Here is a 22276-nt window from a genome sequence, read left to right on the forward strand (position 1 = left end):
CAGGGTTCAGTCCAAGTATTGGGGACGGTGTAAAAGCCGGAACGGAACAGATCCTCTTAAAGAAAACGGAGGCAAATCAATATGGGATGTGTAGAAACTCCTTAGACCTGGGTCCCGGCTGGGAAAGGATTAATAAAGTTGGGTTTCAGTTCTAAAATATTAACAACGGTAATCTCGGTAAGCACTTTGAGATAATGCTTTTATCTCTAAAGCATCTCGCTGCTTGTTAACTCGGTTTTGTTTGTTTTTTAGAACTTGCCCGGTCCGGTTGTTTTGTTCCGTTCCGGTCTTTGCAGCATTCCGCGAATCATAAATAAAGAATGCTTCTGAGCATAAACAAAGTGCCTTGTCCTATAACTTCAGCTTGCAAGTGGATTTAGAATTCAAGGGTGGTGTCATGGGATTCGCGTGTAAGCGAAGCGGAAACGTCTCGTTTGAAGCCCCGATCGAGTCGAAACTCGCCTCCCGAGTCCCGGCAACCCCACATCGGCCAGAATACGAGCTGCTCGCTTCCCTTTTCGGCATCCCGCCCTGCCTTGCTAGCTGACGTCCGCCACAAGTCACAATGGCCCGGGCGGGCAGGAGAGCACAGCGCCCCCGCCGGCTGCAGAGCGGCAGCGGCGCAGGCGGGGCAGGTCACCATGCGCCCGGCAGCGGCAGCAATTCCTTCCCTCCCCTCCGGCTGCACTTTTCCAGGCGCTTAGGAACAACGGGCGGAGGCGGGCGGGCGCCCACGCGGGGAGGAGCTGCAGCGTGACGCACAAGGAGAGCCCCGCAGGGAGGATTCCCTCGGAGGTAGGAGCCGGCTGGGCTAATGGGCTTAGGAGTGGGGGGCGGAGCCGGAGCAGGGAGTCCCCCGCCAGCGGGTCCTAATCGCCTCTCTTGCAACTGGATGCAGGATCCAGCCCTGCCTTGTTGAATGTGTTCAGCGGATCGCGTAGAATTTCAGCCGCTCCGGGATGTGGTCAAGGCGGCAGGCAGAGGGGCTTCTTCAGCAAGCCCTTGATTCTGTCCTTTATTTCACAGCGAGAAAAACTGCCTTACAAGACATACAAAATATCCAAGCATATAGAGGGGCTTTTCTAGCAGAAAAGAAACTAGACACATATTACTGTCTCTATCCCACCCTGCCTCTAAGAAGCTCCTCTAAGGGCAGAGGACAAAGGAGACACTGTACAGGATCTCATTTTTATCTGCAGTACGGAGTCTCCTTTTTATCTTCACTGCAACCCTGTGATTTATTTATTTATTTTATTACATTTTATATCCAGCTCTTCCTCCAAGGAGCCCAGAGCGGTGTACTACATACTTAAGTTTCTCCTCACAACAACCCTGTGGAGTAGGTTAGGCTGAGAGAGAAGTGACTGGCCCAGAGTCACCCAGCTAGTATCATGGCTGAATGGGGATTTGAACTCATGTCTCCCCGGTCCTAGTCCAGCACTCTAACCACTACACCACGCTGGCTAGGTTAGACTAAAACACAGAACTTGCCTCCGAGTCACACAGTGAGCTTCATTGCCGAATGGAGATTTGAACCTGGGTCCCCCCATGGTGCAGCGCGGAAGTAACTTGCCTAGGGAGCAAGAGGTTGCTGGTCTTTTGGTAGCAAGCATGACTTGGTCCCTTAGCTAAGCAGGGTCCACCCTGCTTGGCTATGAATGGGAGACTTGATTGATGTGTGAGCACTGTAAGATATTCCCCCTAGGGGATGGAACCGCTCTGGGAAGAGTAGAAGGTTCTAAGTTCCCTCTCTGGCATCTCCAAGATAGGGCTGAGAAAGATTCCTGCTTGCAACCTTGGAGAAGCCGCTGCCAGTCTGTGTAGACAATACTGAGCTAAGATGGACCAATGGGCTGACTCGGTATATAGCAGCTTCCTATATTCCTATGCACAGGGGGAGGCCATGGTAAACCCCTTCTGTATTCTACCAAGAAAACCACATGGCTCACTGGTCACCAGAAGTCGACAGTGACTCGATGGCACAACCTTCCCCACCCCATATTGTGTTAAAGCACTGTATGCTGAACACCATAGCAATGGTTGGTCCATGGTATTATGTTGGCCTGAAGCAAGGCTGTATGCAGATAACCAATTTCTCCTTAAATAGTAACACTGGCTTTTGCAGTCGCGAAATGGCGGCTATTAGGTTGCCTGATAAAAAGATTTCCAGCCAGCAATAACCTGAGAGCCATCAACTGAACAGGCTGAATATTGGCAGCCCCAAGATCCTTCTGTACAGAATAGCTAGACATGGAAGAAGCTAGCTTGAAGTCCTCCCTTGCCATGGATTTGAGTAGCCTTGGGCAAGCAATTAGCACTCACTATCCATCTGGAAAATGGGGATAATAGTGACCTCCCTGATAGTATTGTGAGGGCCAGTGCTGTGTTTTTGAGGATCATGTCCACAGTTTCTAACTAGAAATGTTTGTTTTTGAAACTGATTGGTTTGTGAGCTGGTGTAGTATATAGTGCAGTGTAGTGAATGTGCATTGTGAGCTGAGAAGTCCCCAGTTCACACCTTGCCTCGGCCATCAATTCATTAGGTGGCCTAAGCAAATCACCCTCCCTCTCAGCCGCAGCTTTTTACCTGCGATGATAATAGTGACCTGCCTTATGAAGGTGTCTTAAAAATTGCTGTAACTGGGATAATGTATGTGACATTTTTGAACACTCTAAACTTAAGCACTATGTAGATGTGAAGTACTGGCATGTATTTGGGAGTAAATTATAGTAAGCATAAAGCTAAGTCTTAGTATATCCTAGATACAGTAAGACAGATTAAAATGGCTTCATAGATGATAAATAGTAGTCATCCAACAGTTATGCTGAAACCTTTTAAATTCCTTTTCTAGTGTAAAATCACCTGCTAATAAAGTACCCAGAATGTTGGGGGCAATATGCTAAATCATTGTAAACCGCTTAGAGAGCTTCGGCTATAGAGCGGTATATAAATGTAAGTGCTATTGCTATTGCTATTGCTAATAAGTCACTCACTTTGGGTAAGTTTTTTGTTTGTTTGTTAAACACAGCTCTTGTCTGTGGAATGAGAATGCTAATAGCCTACCTCACAAGTTTCTTGTGAGGCCAAGTATGGTAAACTCAGTTGACAATTTCGATCTCCTAGTTCTGGAGAAGGTTACACTTCATCAGAAGGAAGAGGTACGCAGTCTGGGAGTGCTTCTGGATCCAAATCTCTGATGTCTCAAGTTGAGGCAGTGGCCAGAGGTGCTTTCTATCAGCTTTGGCTGATGCTCCAGCTGTGTCAGTTCCTTGAGGTCAACAACCTCAACACAGTAGTACATATGCTGGTAACCTCCAGACTTGACTGCTGCAATGCATTCTCTGTGGTGCTGCTGCCTAGCCCCAAAACTGCAATTGGTGCAAAATCGGGCAGCCAGGTTGGTCTCCGGGTCATCTCGAAAAGACCATATCACTCCTCTATTAAGAGAACTACCCTGCTGCTGCCGCTGCTGCACCACCCTCTACCACAAAATGCCTGTAGAGCCACAGCATTCTCTTGCTAATTGCTGGTCCGCTCCGTGGCACGTTCTTCTGGGTCTGGTCCTCAGTCCAAAGACTGAGGGCCTTCTCCATCTGTTCACATGGATGGAATGCCATCTTGAGACTATCCAACAGGCGTGGAGGGAGGCTGGCAGCAGCCTGTGTTTGGCCGCCGCCATGGCCCCCTGTCCCTGTCCCCCGCGTCTGATGTCAGAGGCAGGGGGGCTGGCTAGTCATGCCCCCACTTCTGACATCAGGTGCAGGGGCATGGTCTCCTTCCCAAACGGGGCCCCATGGCCCCGTTTGGCTCTCCCTGCCTTTAAAAGGCAGGAGGATGTAGGAGAAAGGCAGGACGTAGGAGATCGGCCTTTAAAAGGCAGGGAGAGTCACTCCGGCCGTGCTGCCAATGCAGCGCGGGCCGATTTCAGTCCCAGACGAGGCCACACAGCCCCATTTGGGAGTGAAATAATGTCCCCTGCATCTGACATTGAACGTTCTTTGAACCCATTCACTCAGTGGTTGCTCCGCCCCTGTTATCCAGTGTGCAGGGGTGCACTGACACGGATGCTGGCTTCACACTTCTTGATTGAACAGATAGTCAACTCATTGATGCCAAAATGGCGGCCAACAGATGCGACACTGTCCTCCCAAGCCATGTCCAGAAGCTTGACCTTCTCATTCAGTGGCAGCGCTTTGGGAGCCCTGTTACAGTCCAGGCCTGATTTATATACTAAATATGCTCATTAGCTAGCATACAAAATTAGGCCTGGCTCATAGTATCACCAAGTGACCAAGTTCTTTTATATAGTGACCATGTAGGATCTGGGCGCAAGGAAGAATGGAGATCAAACCAATCCTAAATGATTCAATGGGCTTTATTGAGTATAAAAGAATAACAACATCAATCTAGCTGAGCAGAAAGCAGAACATTCTATCAATATTAACAGTTTTTCAACCCTAACCAGCAACAATATTCACCTAGTGTTCCTAACTAACATATGTGTGTGTGTATTAAATCTTCCTAGAGCCTAAAAGAACTCAGATATAGATGGGGGGGTGGTGGTAAAGGGGGGGGTAAGGAAAGCTGAGGGCTGGCATGGTTTGGGGAGATCAGGAATTAGTAGAGGGACGAGGGGAAGGGGGAGGAAGGGGAAAGGATGAAGGGATCCAAGGCTTGTAGGGGCAGCATATTACCAGGATCAGAGGCTGGAGAGCGGTGGATCTTTCAGCTGAAGGAGCGAGGCTTCTGGCTGGAGACAGGAGCTTTGGGATCAAGCATGCAGTTTGCTCAGAGCATGGCTGAGACTCAGAGCACCATGGCTGGGGAAGTCTTGACTTCTCACTGCGCAGTAGAAGTCACAGACAGTTCCTGTCCATGGACAGAGTTCCTGCTTGTTGCCCCGCGGCTTAGCAGCAAACTCTGGGATTGCTTGTGAGCAGATCTTGCTTGTAGGCACAAGATTGCTAGCTCTCTGTCCAGCAAGCCTGTTCTTTATAGCTGTATTTTCCTTTGATCTCTCATAGAGTCTATTCAAATCTCCTCATCTTTTCCTGGGTCCCCAAAAAGGTGACAACTTGCTGTTACCTTCTGGATATCATCTTTTAATTACTCAGCCAGTCCAGAGAGATCTCAATCTCATCTTCTGTTAGCTGCTATCTTGAGGAGGGGACATTGCCCAAAGCAAATCTGTATCTCTGAGTTGCAAATGGGCCCCTAGATTTGCTAGCCTGGTCCCAAAAGGTGTTAAAAGTCAGGAGTTGGTGAGAGAATTAGTTCTATTTGTGTGAGACAGCAATTACATTATTTCTTGTGTACCTCTATCTAGTGTGTAATTATAACAAGAGAATATTTAAAGTAACATAAAAAGGGGTACATGTGTGAGACGAGTTAATCAATACATTTGACTGAGGCAGAAGCATCCTGTCAGTGAGGTAAGGGGATTACTGGACAGCAGGTTAATTTCAGCAGTGTGAGACTGGTAATTAAGCCTGTCCCATTGTGTCTCTTGTGAGTTCCACAAACACTGATAAACAATGCTAGATTCCCCTGCCTTTACAAATCATTTACCAAGCATTACCCAGGCAGATCTGGGTGTCCATTCACCCTAGGTCCAGGCATTAATTCCTGTCTTAATAAAATGGAACCAGACACAGGCCTGAATTCTACATACTTCTGGGTTGGTACCTTTTAAGTCTAAGGCTGGGGTACATGTGCCCGTACATGTGCCCCAACAGCCCTCTCGCCCTCTCAGCAGAGCTCTCAGCTGCACGCTTGCTCATTTTGACTGTGCAGGAATAAAATCTTAACTCAACCTCTTATCAGTTTTAATTTGAATTGTACAGTGAGTGAATTCCAGATCAATTTTCAAAGCATGATTAAAATCAATTTTTTAATGCACAGCGCTTTGGACCAATTTACAATGGATGCAGAAGCAGTGTTTTCGGTTCTTCAGGTAAAGCTCAGTTGGACAGCAAAACTGGGATCTTACCAGGGCTCCAAGGTGCTACAGGAGGTCCCTCTAAGAAGGTCACTGGGAATGGGGAAGGTAACGCTCCAAAAAGGCTTCCGCAGGCTTGAGAAGCCTCCACAGAAAAACAGAGCCAAATTTAGCAGCAGCAGAACACAATGGCTCCAAAAGGATCCCCGTGGCTCCTTGAGGACACCAAGGCTCCACACTGCTGCAAAAAGCTCTGAAATACTGTGTGTTTTTTTTCCCCTTGGGAAAAAAACCACACAAAACCACTCCAACAAACTCTCTTACGTCCTCCTCCCACGACCCATGGAGCACGTGTGGGAGGAGGATGACCATATAAGGATGGTCAGGGAGGAGAGCTGGTCTTGTGGTAGCAAGCATGACGTGTCCCCTTAGCTAAGCGGGGTCTGCCCTGGTTGCATATGAATGGGAGACTGGAAGTGTGAGCACTGCAAGATATTCCCCTCAGGGGATGAAGCCGCTCTGGGAAGAGCCGAAGGTTTCATGTTCCCTCACTGGCTTCTCCAAGATAGGGCTGAGAGAGAGTCCTGCCTGCAACCTTGGAGAAGCCGCTGCCAGTCTGTGAAGACAAAACTGAGCTAGATAGACCAATGGTCTGACTCAGTATATGGCAGCTTCCTATGTTCCTTCCTAAGGATATGCCCTCTTGCCAGAAAACCGCAGATATGCGAAGCAAACTACTGTGATTGCTGAAACCAGTGCCTTTTTTCAATCTGCAGATTTGTGAAACTGCATATCCTGGGACTGTGAATAATGAGTCCTACTATTTAACTATGATTAGAGCTTGATTGATTGACAATATTGTTTCATTTGCATCCAGTTGTCTAGGTACAAATCACAGGTCGTTCTGCAAGGTAGAATGCCTTATGCCTGTTTTCTTTGCATTCCCCCTTGAATTGGACCCCTGTCCTGACTTGCTCCCTCTACAACTGTGAACCAAGGCCTTGGTGCAGTGGGAAGGGTACTTCCGAACCTCCACAAGAGCCTGTGTATATTTGGTCCCCTGTGCAAAGGGGACCTTGAATGCATATGGTCAGAAGGTGGGACCAGCAGGCCCACCCATCATGACCTCTCCACATTGGAGTTAGAGTTTTCTTTCATGAGATGATTTTTAAAAATATACCCCTTTCATTAATCCACACATTGCAATTGTACTTGCAAATAAAACAATCACAATCATGTGAAAAACAAATCATTCTATTCCTAGAACCGTAATACGTCAATTATAGTTAGCTAAAAATAGGTATTCCAAAAATATCCACTAATTTCAGTTCCATCATTTTGTTTTGAACCTTATTAACTCATTCTCTACCTTCTCTGTAGATTACTAGGTGTGGCAACTTAAGCACTGAGCATTCCAGACTCTATTGGACCACTTTTTAGTCAAGTTTGTTCTCCCCCCCACCCCAATTATCTGCCAGCTTTCAGGCTATAGTTTTTTCTGTTACAAAAATATTCAGACCTATGGAACCATGTGGTATTTGTTTTGAGCTGGAATTTTTATTTTCTGCAAGGTGATTGAAGAAATTGCAAAACATAGTCTTCCCAAACCTGAACCTAGGCATGACTATAAGCACTCAGTTGGAGTGAAACAGTCCCAGGTACATCACAAGAAAAAGAACTTGTTTAATAATGCAGAATACTTAGGTGGAGCTGAGCGCAGATGGGTCTGAACGTGTAATTCAGACCCTTCAAAAACACTCTGATTTCTCAGTTTGATCTCTGCCCTCGCTTTGACCCCCATCTGGAGGATACTGTAGAGGGATTATGTGTCTATAAAGCAGGCCTGCACAACATAAGGCCCGGGGGCCGGATTTGGCCCACAGGGACTGTTTTACTGGCCCCCGGGTATCCTGCAGCAACACAGAAGCTGGATACTGCCTTATAGCACCATCCTGTGCATGCTTTCCCAGTAATATGCTCTATGGTGTACCCAGTGAGGCTTACTCCCATGTAAGCATGCCCAGCATTGCAGCCTGAAAGCAACAACAATTTAGGGAGAGGAGAGGACTTAGCATTTGTTTGGGGCTGGCATGCACTCCAGGGGCCCCACTGATTGAGCAGGGACAGGACCTGTTCTCTGGCCACTATCCTTGGTTGAAACCATGGGTCAATTGACAGGGGAAATAGAGCCACAAGTAGCTAATAATATTTAATTATAATGTCATAATGCGCTAATAATGTTACTGCGGCCCCTGCACACCAACTTGTGGATGGTTCTGGCCCACTGGGGCATTTGAGTTGTGCAGCCCTGCTATAAAGAAATACTCACTTGTGAGAGGATTCTGCAAGTTTCTAAATCCAGACAGAAGCTATGGCCATAAATATACACAAATTTATACAAAAAGAAATTGTTTCCCTCCCCAAGATAAGCCATGACCTAAAGGTGTTTCAGAAAGCCTGTTCACATGTTATGTTCAACATGTTTACAATCAGTGTACAGTGTACACATGTACAGATCTGCATGCACATAGATATTGACACATTATGTTCAATGTAGGGACAGTAGTACACTTATTATCTGTATCCTTCATTGATTGGTCTTATACACAGGTTCACTTTTAATGTGAGCACACGTGCAGTCATTCATATTGTGACAGTCCCTCTATTCTCTGCCACCATTTATTTTCAGTAGTCCTCTCCTATAATAGCTATTGCCCTGGATAGTGGGGGGAATGCTTTAGTCATGGGGTGTTACTCCAATAGAGAAAGTCCAAATGTTTTAAAAAATAAATAGGATGTATTGTTTCACAAAGAAAAACAAAAACAAATGAAGCAAATGTTGATCCTTGCCAAGAAACACACACTTTGAAGCTTTGAAGCAACTTTCTGCCTGTCTCATCCTTCGCAGCTAACTTCCAAATGACTTTCCTTCCTAGATTCTGAGATTCATGGGACTCTTCCTGTCAATCCCAGTACCTAGCAACAGTTGCCATGCGTACCTCACTCATCCCTAGATTAAAACAACCTATAAACACATAAACAATCGTTAACCAGTGAGTTCTTCACACATACAAAAACACGTGCATGTGTACGGACACCTGAATGCATGTACAACGTAATGTCTGAATAGGGCTAGAAATGCTTTGAAAACTTGGTGCAAGAGAGGCAACCAGTATATGAGGAAAGTGGGCTGTAGCTGAATGGCAGAGCATCTGCTTTGCATGCAGAAGGTCCCACATTCAGTCCACAGTCAAGACTTTCCCCTCTGTCTTCTCAGTCACAATGACCTCTTTCGTAAGTTATTTTCTTATCATGCTGGCATCAGTGGCTGGATCAGCTTCCTGACTTGCATTCAGAGATTTCTCAGGGCCCACATTCTTTTGATAGCAGGCATCCACCAACACAATGATGTCTTTGTTCCATGCTTAGTTTATATAAAGAGAAATGCCAGGTCTCAAGTCTACTTGAACACTCATCCTCTAATCCAGTCGTTCCCAAACTGGGAGCCTCCAGATGTTGCTGAACTACAACTCCCATCAGTCCCAGCTACCATTTATTGTGGCTGGGGATGATGGGAGCTGTAGTTCAGCAACATCTGGGGGCTCCCAGTTTGGGAACCACTGCTCTAATCCCAGTTGTGTACAGAGAGATTGCAGTTGCTCATACATAAGGGAGAGTCACTGTTGGCCTGTTCACAAGTACTATCTTCATTATTGCTTCACATGTTCTAAAAACAAGCTCTGGCATTGAAAACAGGCTGTGGGACTGAAACCTGACAGGTTCTAATTAAGCCCTAAATCTCCCTAGAACTTTTGTTCAGCATTCTCCTTAACAGTGTGCTGGCAACTTGGTGATCTACCTTCCGAACCTGGTATGGACATTTTGAGTATCTAGACATGCCCTTTGGGTTGAGTAGGGCTCTGGCCATATTTCAACACTTCATGAACACTGTGTTCTGAGATGTGTTAGATTATTTATTTGGATTGATATTTTGATTTATTCAGTTACCAAGGAGCAACACTGTATTCATGTAAAACCTGTCCTACAGCGTCTCAGGGAATACCATCTTTATGCCAAATTAGAAAAGTGTGCCTTCAGCTTAAAGGAAGTAGAACTTTTAGACCATATAATTGCCTTTCAGAGGCTGAGGATGGACTCCTGCAAGGTTCAGAACATCCTGGACTGGCATCCACCGCACACTGTAAAAGATGTACAGCAGTTCCTTGGTTTTGCGAACGATTATCAATAATTATACCCCAGTTCTCTGCCTTAACTGCCCTGATCGCCAGCCTTTTGAAACAGAACAAGCAAGCACCCTTTTGATGGACCCCAGAAGTGAAGGAAGCCTTCATGTGACTCAAGCAGTGGTTCACCACAGGCCCAGTTCTGGTGGATCCTGACTCAAACCAACCATTCACAGTAGAGGCTAATGCCTCAGATATCACCCTTGGGGCGGTTCTCCTTCAGGCCACCCCGGAAGGCAGCCTGGATCACCCCTGCATGTACTACTCACGAAAATTCTCGGCATCTGAGGCAAACTATACCAGCTGTTGTTGCTGAACTAGCCCTCCAAGGTTTGGAGTGTGTAAAAGTGCAGAAAAATTTCAGGGCATAGCAAGGGAGTTACTGGAGGTGTTGGAACATCTTGGACATGCTCAGGTTTATGAGAAAAGGCATCTGTCCATTGGTTATGCGTATGTGGGATGTACACAGTCTTGATGTTGAATCATACAAAGAAAAGGGACCATCAGATTCAATGCTGTTTAAGTAATTACAGTGGACTGTGTGCACTGTAATTGTGTTCTGTGCCCCTTCAAGGTCTTGTCACCATGTTTTGAAGGCTGTTTTGATAGCCAGGAGTTCCTCACCAGATTCCCCTTTACAAGCATAGCCTCCCAAGCTGGGTTGAACCAGCTGAACTGGATTGATCAGAACTGGGCCTGGTTTGGTTCAAACTCAGGCTGCCCCTCTTTTGCGGTGGGGAAGGGGGGGTCCAGTCCAAGCTCAAACTTGTCTGATTTGAATTGAACGGGGTTCAATTTGAACCAGTTCTGCACACCTCTAATCCTAAGAAGCAATGTGTGAACCGGTTCTAATTCGGTTCACACTCAAACCGGCTCCATTTGAGTGGTTCAGCTTTGAACTGAAACAGAGCCAGTTGGGTCCTATGTCAGACTAAACCTCTCGGGCCTCGTTTTGAGGGCAGAGGGATTCAATTTTTAGTTTTAAAAAATGACTTACTGCCCAGCAAAGGCAGTGGGGGCCTTCAGGGGGTGCTCCGGTGGCCGTGGGGGGATCTCTGGTGTCTCTCCCTCCCTCCACTGTCGTCCCACCAGTGTCCCACAGGCTGGGCCAGCCTGTTTCAGCCCACTGTGAACACGTGTTGGCTGTTTTTGAGGCTGCCACACATGCACACAGCCTTGAAAATGGCTGCCATGTGCTCACAGGGGACTGGAACAGCCCCCAAATGGGCTGGCCCAGCCTGTGAGGGACACCAGGGGAAGGGGGAGACACCAGATAACACCCCTCCCCAAAGGCCACCGCTGCCCTTGCTGGGTGGTAAGTCATTTTTTAAAAACTAAAAATTGAACACACACCCCACCTTCAAACCGGGCCCAAACGGGTTGTAATTCAAACTGAACCGGGCCCTATTCGAGAGGTGCCAAAATCGAACTTGCCTAGTCCAGATCTGATTCAGATTCTAACCGAACCGCACAAATCAGTTTTGCTCACATCCCTACCCCGGTGTCCTCTCCGAACTGCTTCAGAGTTAGCCCTTTGATATTCAGAAGACCTATGGGAGCTGAAGTCATGAGGTAGACGACTAGAGCACAACTGGAGGAAGACTCAGCATGAATCCAACAGATCACACCGAGCACATTTGAAGATCTATTCTCTGGCAAAGAAGCAGTTCTTTTCTGCCCACATTGCTAACACAAATTCACAACATTCAGCTGAGTTGTCTAGGGTTGTGAGCAGAGTTCTGTCTAAGAGGGAGTCCCAGATGTTGTGGACTACAACTCCCATAATCCTCAAGCAAAAGCCATTGCAGCTGGGGATTCTGGGAGTTGTAGTCAACAACATCTGGGAGTCCCTGTTAGATGGAACACTGATTGTGAGGGGGCTAGTATGTGCCCCCCCCCTTGAATTTGAACTTGGAACCATCAGTCACTCAGTGATGTTTTCAATGAGGTTTTTGCAGATAAAATCTCTCATTTGGGCTGAGCTGGATTCCACAGTTACTGCAGAATCTACTGTGGAAGAGTCCAGCAGCTGCTCTTATAGGATTAGATTGGATCACTTTCAGTTTGAGATTCATGAAGAGGTGGACAAACTGCTTTGGACTGCATTCCGAGGACCCTTATTATGTGAGGCCCTAAGCTGTAGCTTAGGAACATAGGAAGCTGCCGTATACTGAGTCAGACCATTGGTCCAACTAGCTTAGTATTGTCTATACAGACTGGCAGTGGCTTCTCTGAGGTTGCAGGCAGGAATCTCTCTCAGCCCTACCTTGGAGAAGCCAGAGAAGGAACTTGAAGCCTCCTTCTCTACCCAGAGGGGCTCCATCCTCTGAGGGAAATATCTTATAGTGCTCACATGTGGTCTCCCATTCATATTCAACCAGGGTGGACCCTGCTTAGCTAGGGGGACAAGTCATGCTTGTAACCACAAGTCCAGCTTACCTGGTGCCTATATCTTGCACTGCAAGCAAAGCTAGTTTTAAAAAGTGACAACCCTAATTATATTCGTTGTGTAGATTTCTTGATTCCCATGACTCAATTCCAAAGAGTGTGTGTGTTTCTGGGAGGGTTGTTGTGTCATTTTTTATAGGCACCTGCCCATATTAGACCTTGAAAAGGCTTAATGGAAAAACATACTAGTTTGTCTGGGAAATATGCTGCTTTAGGAACCACCCAATCCTTTGCTGCTTGTTTCACTCTCTAATTAATGGGGAGATGCTATGGATTTTTTGCCTTGCACTTTGGTCCTCGAGAATGCTTTGAGCATAAACTCAAGGATAGGAAATTATTTTGGTTCCACTCTCATAAACTTGGATAAATTGGATAAAAATCCAATTATATTTGGATTTTCTGAAAGCTTTATTTTGAAATGAAGGATGAATAAATGGTTAATAATGCTATATGTGTGTTTGGTATAAGGGTGTGTCTCTTGTCAGCATTGTCTTGGTATGTAAGCATTCTTCCAGCTGGGTGTGCATGCAGTAGGTATACATGCCTCTCAACTGGTGGACTGTGAAACAATACCAGATATGCATCCATGAAGCAGTATGGAATGCTATGTGACAGGCATGTTTTCTCCCAGGGAATCTATATGAATCATCAAAACGATTGTGTAGATTTTCTGATGTGCATTATTATATGACTGGAAAGACATATGAGACGTTGTGAGGCGCATCACACGATCGGTGTGAAGCGCCAGATGGGGTTAGGCAGAGAGAGTGGGCTTAGCCCGCTCTCTCCGCAGATGATCAACAGGCAGGCCTGGGCGGCCGGATCAGCCACCTACACGACTGCCGGCTCCATCATGGAGCCAGCGGGGGCTGAGGGGATCGGGAGCCACGCGGCCCCTGGAAGTTCCAAGATGCCCCGCTTGAGCGCGCGGGGCATCCTGGAGAGACCCCCGAGCCCGGTAGGCTGCTTGCAGTCTCCCGGCGGGGGTCTTCTCGTGTGTTGCCATGGTGCGGAGCCGCGCCGTGTCAGCACACGATCGTAACACCCAGGTTAGCGGAGTGCTGGCTCCGCTAACCTGGGCTAAGGGGAGGGCTACTTTGGCGGGCTAGCTGCCAGAGAACCACCAGGCTCACCCGTGAGCCCGCTGGTTCTCACGATGGGGAAAAACTGGGCTGGGCTTCTTTAGCCTGGTTTCCCCCCATCGTGAGAATAGCCTCTTTGAATGGGGGAAATTACTGTTTGCTCTGACATGGTCTGACTGAAGCCCTATTACAATAACAAATTAAGGCAAAACTACAAATTTGAAACAGGCAGTTAAGTTAAAATGGACGGGGAAACAAACAAACAAAAGTGTTCTTACCATTAAGTCAAGGTAATTTTTTTTTTCATTCCATCTAATAGGAACAAAGGAAGATGCCTTATACTGAGTCAGGCCATTGGTCCATCTGGCTCACTACTGACTTTACACCGACTGGCATTGGCACTCCATGGTGAATCTTTCCCAGCCCTACCTGGAGATGCCAGCATTGAACCTGGGACCTTCTCTATACAAAGCATATGCTCTAACACTGAGCGATGGCCCCATCCCCCTTATTGTAGATGCTGTTGAGGGGTGGTAAGATACATTGGAAAGTTAATACATATTTGTGCTATGACTGAATCTCCTGATATTATTTATTTCATTAAAGCAACTGTGGGGAGCCCCAAATGGGGAGGGGTGTGCACGAACCGTTCAATGCTGAACCGGTTCGCCTCGAACCAGTCTGGTTCAACAGCTTAATCATGAACCAAAATGCCTCAGTTTGGTCTGCGATTGAACCGAACTGCACACGTGCAAGCACACACACACACACACACAAACGCACACACTATGGAGGGGGAAAAGACAGGTACCCATACTGTTTTAGGCAAGTGAGGTCATTGGAAGTTTTATATTAAAGCCTGAGTATAGGAGGAATCTGTTATTCCCAAAACAGAAGTACTTCCTTGAAGGAAGAAATCTGGATCCAAAGTATGAGAAATAGCTTGCCTGGGGAAAAGAAAAGAAAAATCCCTTAAGAAATGCTGGTTATTTCACTGCACTGTAGCCATTCACTGATTTACATTAACATGTCACTGATTTCCCTAGTTACAAGATTAATAGCTTTGCCAATGAGTAGACAGAACCAGATCTAGAGGCCTAAAATAATGCAGCCTAATAAGCTCAGAGCGTCATGGAAAGTAGAAACCCTTTAGCAAGGTTTAAAAATAAACTCATGCCGTAAGAGTTTAAGATACACAAATAAACAGGATAATCAACACAGGATGGAAATTGTTTTCCATTCAACAATGATCCGGTATGCAAGCGTCAATGATAAAAAAACAAAGCAACTAATTTGGAACTGGGCAGTTAAGTAACAACTTGTGGGGGTGGGCAGTTCTCACACAAAGATCTCAAATTACTGACAAAAACAAATTCAAAACTAACATAACAGCTAGACTGAAGAAAAGGACTACATGGAAGTTTTTCACACCTGGCTTTTAGTTTTCACACCTCTGGAATGGAGGGTGTGCATTCACATATCAGCCAAATTTACCCCAAAGTCCCTGTGAGCTATCGGAGAGCACTTCACACACAACTTGGATTTTTCATTGTGTGTTAGAGTTGCCATTGAGTCGGTGTTGACTCCTGGCGACCATGGAGGAGCCCTGTGGTTGTCTTTGGTAGAATACAGGAGGGGTTTACCATTGCCATCTCCCACGCAGTATGAGATTATGCCTTTCAGCATCTTCTTATATCGCTGCTGCTTGATATAGGGGTTTCCCCATGCATACCAGCGGGGATTTGGACCGGCAACCTCTGGCTTGCTAGTCAAGTCATTTCCCGGCTGCACCCCGGGTTAATATTCAGGGTAAAAAATCCACTTTTTGTGTCATTTTGAGGGGGCAGTTTCAAACTTGCAGCAAAGCCTTGCAGAAAACCTTCTGGGAAAGGTCATGGTCATAGAAAACACTTCTCTATGGTCTGCTATTGCTGTTTCAGTATAAGGCATATTTATACTTCTGAGATACTTTGGCCTTCATTTTGTAGTGTTTCATTTTCTTACCATTACATTTTTTTAAAAATGTGCTCTCTACCCTCCGTTACATTCAGTTATGAATTCTGTTGAATTTGAGACTTGAGAAAAACACATTGTAAAGCTGTATCAGAAAGTTAATACTTGAGGAACGAGGCTGTAGCCCAGTGGTAGAGCATCTCCTTTACATGCCGAAGGCCTGAGATCAAATCCCTGGCAGCAGCTCCAAGGAGGGTTGAGAGAGACTCCTGCCTGAAACCTTGGAGAAGCCGCTGCCATTTAGTGCGTAGACAGTACTGAGCTAGATGGACCAAAGGTCTGACTCATAAAACAGCTTCCTATGTCCTAAAATGTAAAGCAATGCTTTGCTTTTAGTTTAGTTTTTTTTTAATGTTCATCAAAATCAAATGTTAACATTTGAAACTGGAGATTTTGCAGATTTTCAAAATCTCAGCTCCCTCCCTGTATCGGTGGCTGCCCATGTAAAGCTCCTTTTCTCAGTATGAAAGAGGTTCAAGTGTCCGAATGGAGAAATCCCACACCCTTCAGTTTTGTTGCATGCGGTGCCAGGGCGCTTTCCAGATTACACCCTGCAATGGGGTCATGACTCATGGCAGATCTTGGAAGTGTGCTTCCACACTTCCTGTATTGTGACACCGCAGTCCCTACGCTGACAGCAGGGTGCCGTTCACATTTCTGATGCCTTGTTTCGAATTTAATCACTGTAGTATAGTGCTATGAGGTTGTGTATCTGGCGTAAAAAGGTTGCTGGTTTTTTCCCCAGATTGTTAGTTTCCACAAAACTGCTCCCCCTGCTGTTTATGTTCTACGTGTGATTTGCCTGAATGGAAGCATCTTGCTGGTGCTGAGCAGCTAAACTGGAAAGCGCCCAGGCTTGACTTACTCTTGTTGAGATTTTTACTGGTTTTAGTTTTTTTTTAATTAATAAATAAAAATAGAGATGGCCCAATAACTCACTTACCCACCCCTTCCTCACCTAATCCACCCAACAGAAGAAAACGAAATGGGACTGGAGGATACTAGAACATGCAACCATAAATAGTAAGGAATAAGAGAAACCAAATGCTTAGATTAGAAGAAGCATCCCTGCTAACTTGGCAAAGAGGCACCTTTTAATGTGGTGATTCTCTTTATTTAGCAGGGGGAGAATAACTGGCCCTATCCGCCCCCAGCACAGTACTTCCAGTGACTGTTGCTGGTGTGTATCTCATGTTTCTTTTTAGACTGTGAGCCCTTTGGGGACAGGGTTCCATCTTATTTGTTTGTTTCTTTGTGTAAACCACTCTGAGCCATTTTTGGAAAGGCGGTATAGAAATTGAATGAATGAATGAATGAATGAATGAATGAATCGGGTAGGGGGAGCAGAAAATCAGGTACAAGAGCGGAATAAGTGGGGGTGTACACTATGGAGGAACTTAAGCCAGTGTGGCATAGTTGTCAGAGGGCTGGATTGCGACTGGGGAGACTTGAGGTCAAATCTCCATTCAGCCATAAAACTCCCTGGGTGATTCTGGGCCAGTCGTTTATCTCTCTCAGCCTAACCTACGTCAGATGGTTGTGATGAGGATAAGCATAACCATGTACACCACTCTGCTCCTTGGAAGAAGAGCAGGATATAAATGCAGTAAACAAACACATGGAGGCACTGCTCAAAAAGAGAATCTTGCCATAGACATGTGTACTGTCAGGAATATCTTGCTGATTGTAGGCAATCTGTTCCTGAACATAAAGATTTATGATTTTGACTTGGCCCTGTCCATCCCCAGCACAGCATCCTTCCAGTGGCTGTTGCTGATATCTGTCTTACGTTCCTTTTTTAGATTGTGAGCCCTTTCCGGACAGGGAGCCATTTTATTAATCTATTTATATCTATGTAAACCGCTTGGGGAACTTTTGTTGAAAAGCAGTATATAAATATTTGTCGTATTCATCATATTCATATTCAAAATCAGATCTTGAATGCTGGCTACTGTAATGAAATACTGCATGTCATGCAGTTTGAGTAATACATGTACAAGCATCTCTTTCTCTGTTTGTTTGTTTTTTTAGTACTCCTGTGAAGAGCCAGTGGAGCTCCCAATGTGGGGGTCGATACCAACTGACCAGCTCAGTGGCCCCTCTAATTCTTTTCATCTCTGTGCGGAATGTGTTTTGTTCTGGGCAGCAGTATCAAAGCACTGTGTGCACACATGCCTTCAGAATGGGGCCTTCCTAATTCAACCTGAGTGGGATCTAAAATTAACTGAGTGGACTTCAGAAAACTTGTGAGCGTGCACATCTGCACACACCTTAGAGGGAACAGTGGACCAGCTGCCCAAATGCATGTAGAAGTGTGTATACCTGTATGTCTCCCACTTGGTGTGCTGTTTTGGCCTTGCATAGTCATATACGGATCAGACCTGTGTACATGTGTGGTGTTTTTGGTTAATCCATTTATTGATTTGGTTTGATCCAGGCCAGCTTTTGAAGGGGGCTTTGGTTATATGTATTCCAGTCCTGGAGTAGAGGCGAGGCTAACAAACAGCCAACAGCAAGAGCACTGAAAAGCGGTCTGTACTTGCCTCTCTTTACATAAGGAGGCAATTCTCACGATCGGCCAAAAGAGGGCTAATGAAGCCTAGCCCACTTTGGGGCAACCGTGTGCTGCAATGGAAGCCGCGCAGCTCCTGGCAGTAAACCTCCCAAAGTACCCCTCCCCTTAGCTGAGGTTAACAGAGCAAGCGCTCCATTAGCCTCGTCTTTTTGATCGTGTGTCGCCGACCGGGAGTCTCTCCAGGATGCCCCATGCGCAAGTGCATGGGGCATCCTGGAACTTCTGAGGGCCGCATGGCTCCCGATCCCCGCAGCACCCGCCAGCTCCGTGAAGGATCCAGCAGTCATGTGGGTGGCCGATCCAGCCACCCAGGGCTCCCTTTCAATCGCCTGTGGGGAGAGTGGGCTAAGCCCGCTCTCCCCACAAACCCCCTTCCAGCGAGTCTCGCTGATTGTGAGACTCGCCTCAAGATTTATTTCACTGAACTGTTAATATTCCTGATTTAACTCCACTGCCTTGTCCTTGCATACTACAACTCTTTCCCTTGGACTCTACAACATGCAGTTGAGCAGTTGCTGGTTGGGCGATATCATCCACACCAGTGCAATAAGTCCTGGGTGCCACTTGGCTTGCCCTTGCTAGAGTACAAGCCTTTGTTATTAACCAGACTTCATGTTCTGAGGATGCAGATGGGCATGATGGTGACTCCAGATTCCTTAGCAAATGGGTGGGCAGCACCAAAAATTGAGCACCCCCCCCCCAAAAAGAATAGTGGGTAGGTGTCGAAAAATACAAAATCCCAAGATCCCAACCCATTTTGAGCTAAATGCTCCTCAGCGGGGGAAAGACTAAAAAATAGCAGTGCTCCAAAAAGAATATACCCCAAAGAAAACGGGGGGGGGGGGAGGAGTTGGTTTTGTAGTAAAGTAAAGGTAAAGTGTGCCGTTGAGGAGGGGTTTACCATTGCCATCTCCCCGCGCAGTATGAGATGATGCCTTTCAGCATCTTCCTATATCGCTACTGCCCGATATAGGTGTTTCCCATAGTCTGGAGAACTTCTGGGGAACTTCTGGGGAACATAGTGTGGGAAACTTCTGGGAAACTTCCCATAGTCTGGGAAACATACCAGCAGGGATTTGGACCGGCAACTTCTGGCTTGCTAGTCAAGTCATTTCCCCGCTGCGCCATTAGGTGGCTTTGGTTAGCAAGCATGAATTTTGTGAAAAGCTGTATATAAATATTCATCATATTTATATTGGTAAAAAAAACAACCCAACAGTTTAGAGGGAAGACTGGCTCCTTACTCCCAAACTTCACTTTAAATCCCAATCCTAATCCTTTCTAGGGATCCAGCTGCTATTCTGCAGATGGGTCTGCTGCCACCATGCCTTCTTTTGATAGTTAGATGTCATAATGCTGGTCTTGTGGTAGCAAGCATGACTTGTCCCCATAGCTAAGCAGGGTCTGCCCTGGTTGCATATGAATGGGAGACTTGATGTGTGAGCACTGCAAGATATTCCCCTTAGGGGATGAAGCCGCTCTGGGAAGAGCAGAAGGTTTCAAGTTCCCTCCCTGGCTTCTCCAAGATAGGGCTGAGAGAGATTCCTGCCTGCAACCTTGGAGATGCCCCTGCCAGCCTGTGAAGATGATACTGAGCTAGATAGACCAATGGTCTGACTCAGTATATGGCAGTTTCCTATGTTCCTAATGCTGCTTGTTCTGTTTGCATTGAACAGTAAGTCTCAGTATGCCTTCCCATTTTGTTTTTGCTCTTCACAGACAAAATGGAAAGAATGCCTGTCCCGGGCTGCTGCAAGATGTCAAAGGAGGAGAAAGCGGCCAAAGCACTGCCCCACTCGTCTACACGCAAACCCAAGAAGCAGTTTCCAGTCGCTCTGGGCTATAAGATGGAACAGGCTTTAGCCTCTGAATATGTCCCTGTGGTCATACACCCTGGGGGACAAAAACCGGAGGCTCTCAGCTTTGCTTTCTACAACCCAAACTACTCCAATTCGTACATGCCGTTCTACACTTTGCAAAAGCCAACATGTGGTTACCGGTATTGCCGAGACACAGACCACAGAAGAAGGGTGCTGGATGTTGAGCGGGTGAATCTTCCCAAGTGGAGAAGCATTGTGGGGAAGAAACCAGGGTTGTCCTCTGTTGCCTCAAAACAATGAAACGGCTGTGCACAAAGGCTGAGACTCTCATTTATAAGGGTGTTCTATCTGGAGTCTGTTCAGCTCGATCATTCCCCAAAAGCACCCAGAGGAGATGTTGCAGAAGCTTCTGAAGAAACAGGTCTGCCTTCCCCAAGAGCTTCTGGAACGCATTCAAACCATCATAATCCAAGTTCTGCAACAGAGGTTACCATGCCAGCCTAAAGCTGGCACTCTAAATCAAGGCCCATACTGAGTAGAAACAATAAAAGGGGCTGACTTTTACTCTTTTGACATGAGTCAGCAGTATGAGTCAGTAGGACAGATGTAGGGTGTTTGAGAACAGCATGACATACATGCTGAGCATGTGATGAAAGCACTGACATGCATAGCCCATGAAGGGATACCTTTCCTCTATTGCCTCACTTATGGCATGTTCCTTCTTCTGTGGAAACAACAGAACTGCTATAGCAGGGGTGGCTTTCCAGCTGTTGTGGGACTACAAATCCCACCCCCAGACAAAATGTTTTTCAGCTGGTGTTGATGGGACTTGGAGTCCAACCATAGTTGGAGCGTCTCTGATTAACTGCCCCTATTCTATAGAATAGTCCACATATTAGGCAGAAGTGGGGAAAGCAGAAGCTACTTCTGTTTTGCCTCTCCCATCTTCATTATAATGTAAAGTCAAGTAGGAACCTGCAGATCTTATCCTCAATGAGCACAGTGAGACTCAGATAATCCCTGGAATTCCAGATATTACAGCTCAAGCCGGAAGGCAGAAACAGAACTTCTGTTACTCATGATGGCTATATGGCACTTCAAAGTTCAGAGACAATATACGTCACTGTACATCAGTTACTGGGAAGCAAGAGTGGAAGAGAGCTATTGTTTTCATGCAGCCAGAGGACTTCATGGAGTCCCCTGGTTAGCCACTGTGTCAGGCTGATCAGCTAGGCCTCTGGTCTGATCCAGAGCTCTTCCTATCTTTTGTACTTCTGCATTCACTCCCATCTGTGTAACATGAGCATTTGCTTTCAGGCTCTGATGTTTAAAGCATATCAGCTTCTGGAGCAGATGAAGGAGGTGTGTAGCCGCTTAGGTGCTCATTTACATTGGATAAACCTGAAAGCAAAACTTCTAATTCAAAGCCATGTTAGTCTCAGAACTCAGAAATGCCAGAATTCATCTCAAAGCCTAACCAAGTACCCGAGTACATAGTATGAGAATTCTGAAATTATAACTTCCTATTCAGTCACTACATTCTACACACATGCACTAGAACAATTACTATCAGTACCCTGCATTTGAGGGCGCCTATACCCAGGTTTGCTTTGAAGTGAGTGCATGTGCAATCATACACACAAAACATGTATATGTCTATATGCGTATATAATATAGCATTAGTTGGTGGCTGCTGCTCTTGAAAGGAGCAGAGAAGGAGCAAGTTGTGGGAAGGAAGTATACCATATCCTAAGCCCCCAGAAAGGCCACTAGTACTATGGGGTTGATGGTGAGCAAGGGTATTTCCACAGCTTCCGCCCTCATTTTCTAGAAGTCTATTTTCTAGAAGAATTTCCCCACACACCTGCATTAGACTTGGCTGTCTTAAATACTCTGACCTAAGTGAGTTCATGCCACTCAGTTCTGTATCAGAAGTGCTTTCACTACAGGGACTTTGACATAAGTTGGGGCCAAACTATACAAGAAAGTGAACGCATCTTTAGAAGATGCGCTTAATCTTGTAATAATGTATTTATTATTTCTCTATGTAAACTGCTTTGGAAACTTTTATTGAAAAGCAGTATATAAATATTTGTTGTTGTTAATCTGGAAGTAGACCAGAAGTGGTCCTTTGAGCTTTAAATATAAGCTGCAT

At 46.1% G+C, this 22276-nt stretch overlaps 1 protein-coding gene across 1 annotated transcript; it reads left to right on the plus strand.

The window, feature by feature from the left end:
- Window positions 1–507: 507 nt before the first annotated feature.
- On the plus strand, window positions 508–20699 carry GUCA1ANB (GUCA1A neighbor). Its single transcript, XM_053248958.1, has 2 exons — window positions 508–795; window positions 20021–20699. Exon 2 carries the CDS (start codon window positions 20026–20028, stop codon window positions 20419–20421), a length of 396 nt encoding a protein of 131 aa, XP_053104933.1. The 5' UTR covers window positions 508–795; window positions 20021–20025; the 3' UTR covers window positions 20422–20699.
- The last annotated feature ends 1577 nt before the right edge of the window (window positions 20700–22276 follow it).

The sequence above is a fragment of the Hemicordylus capensis genome, chromosome 4 (genome assembly GCF_027244095.1).
Source record: "Hemicordylus capensis ecotype Gifberg chromosome 4, rHemCap1.1.pri, whole genome shotgun sequence".
In the NCBI taxonomy this organism is placed as follows: Eukaryota; Metazoa; Chordata; class Lepidosauria; order Squamata; family Cordylidae; genus Hemicordylus; species Hemicordylus capensis.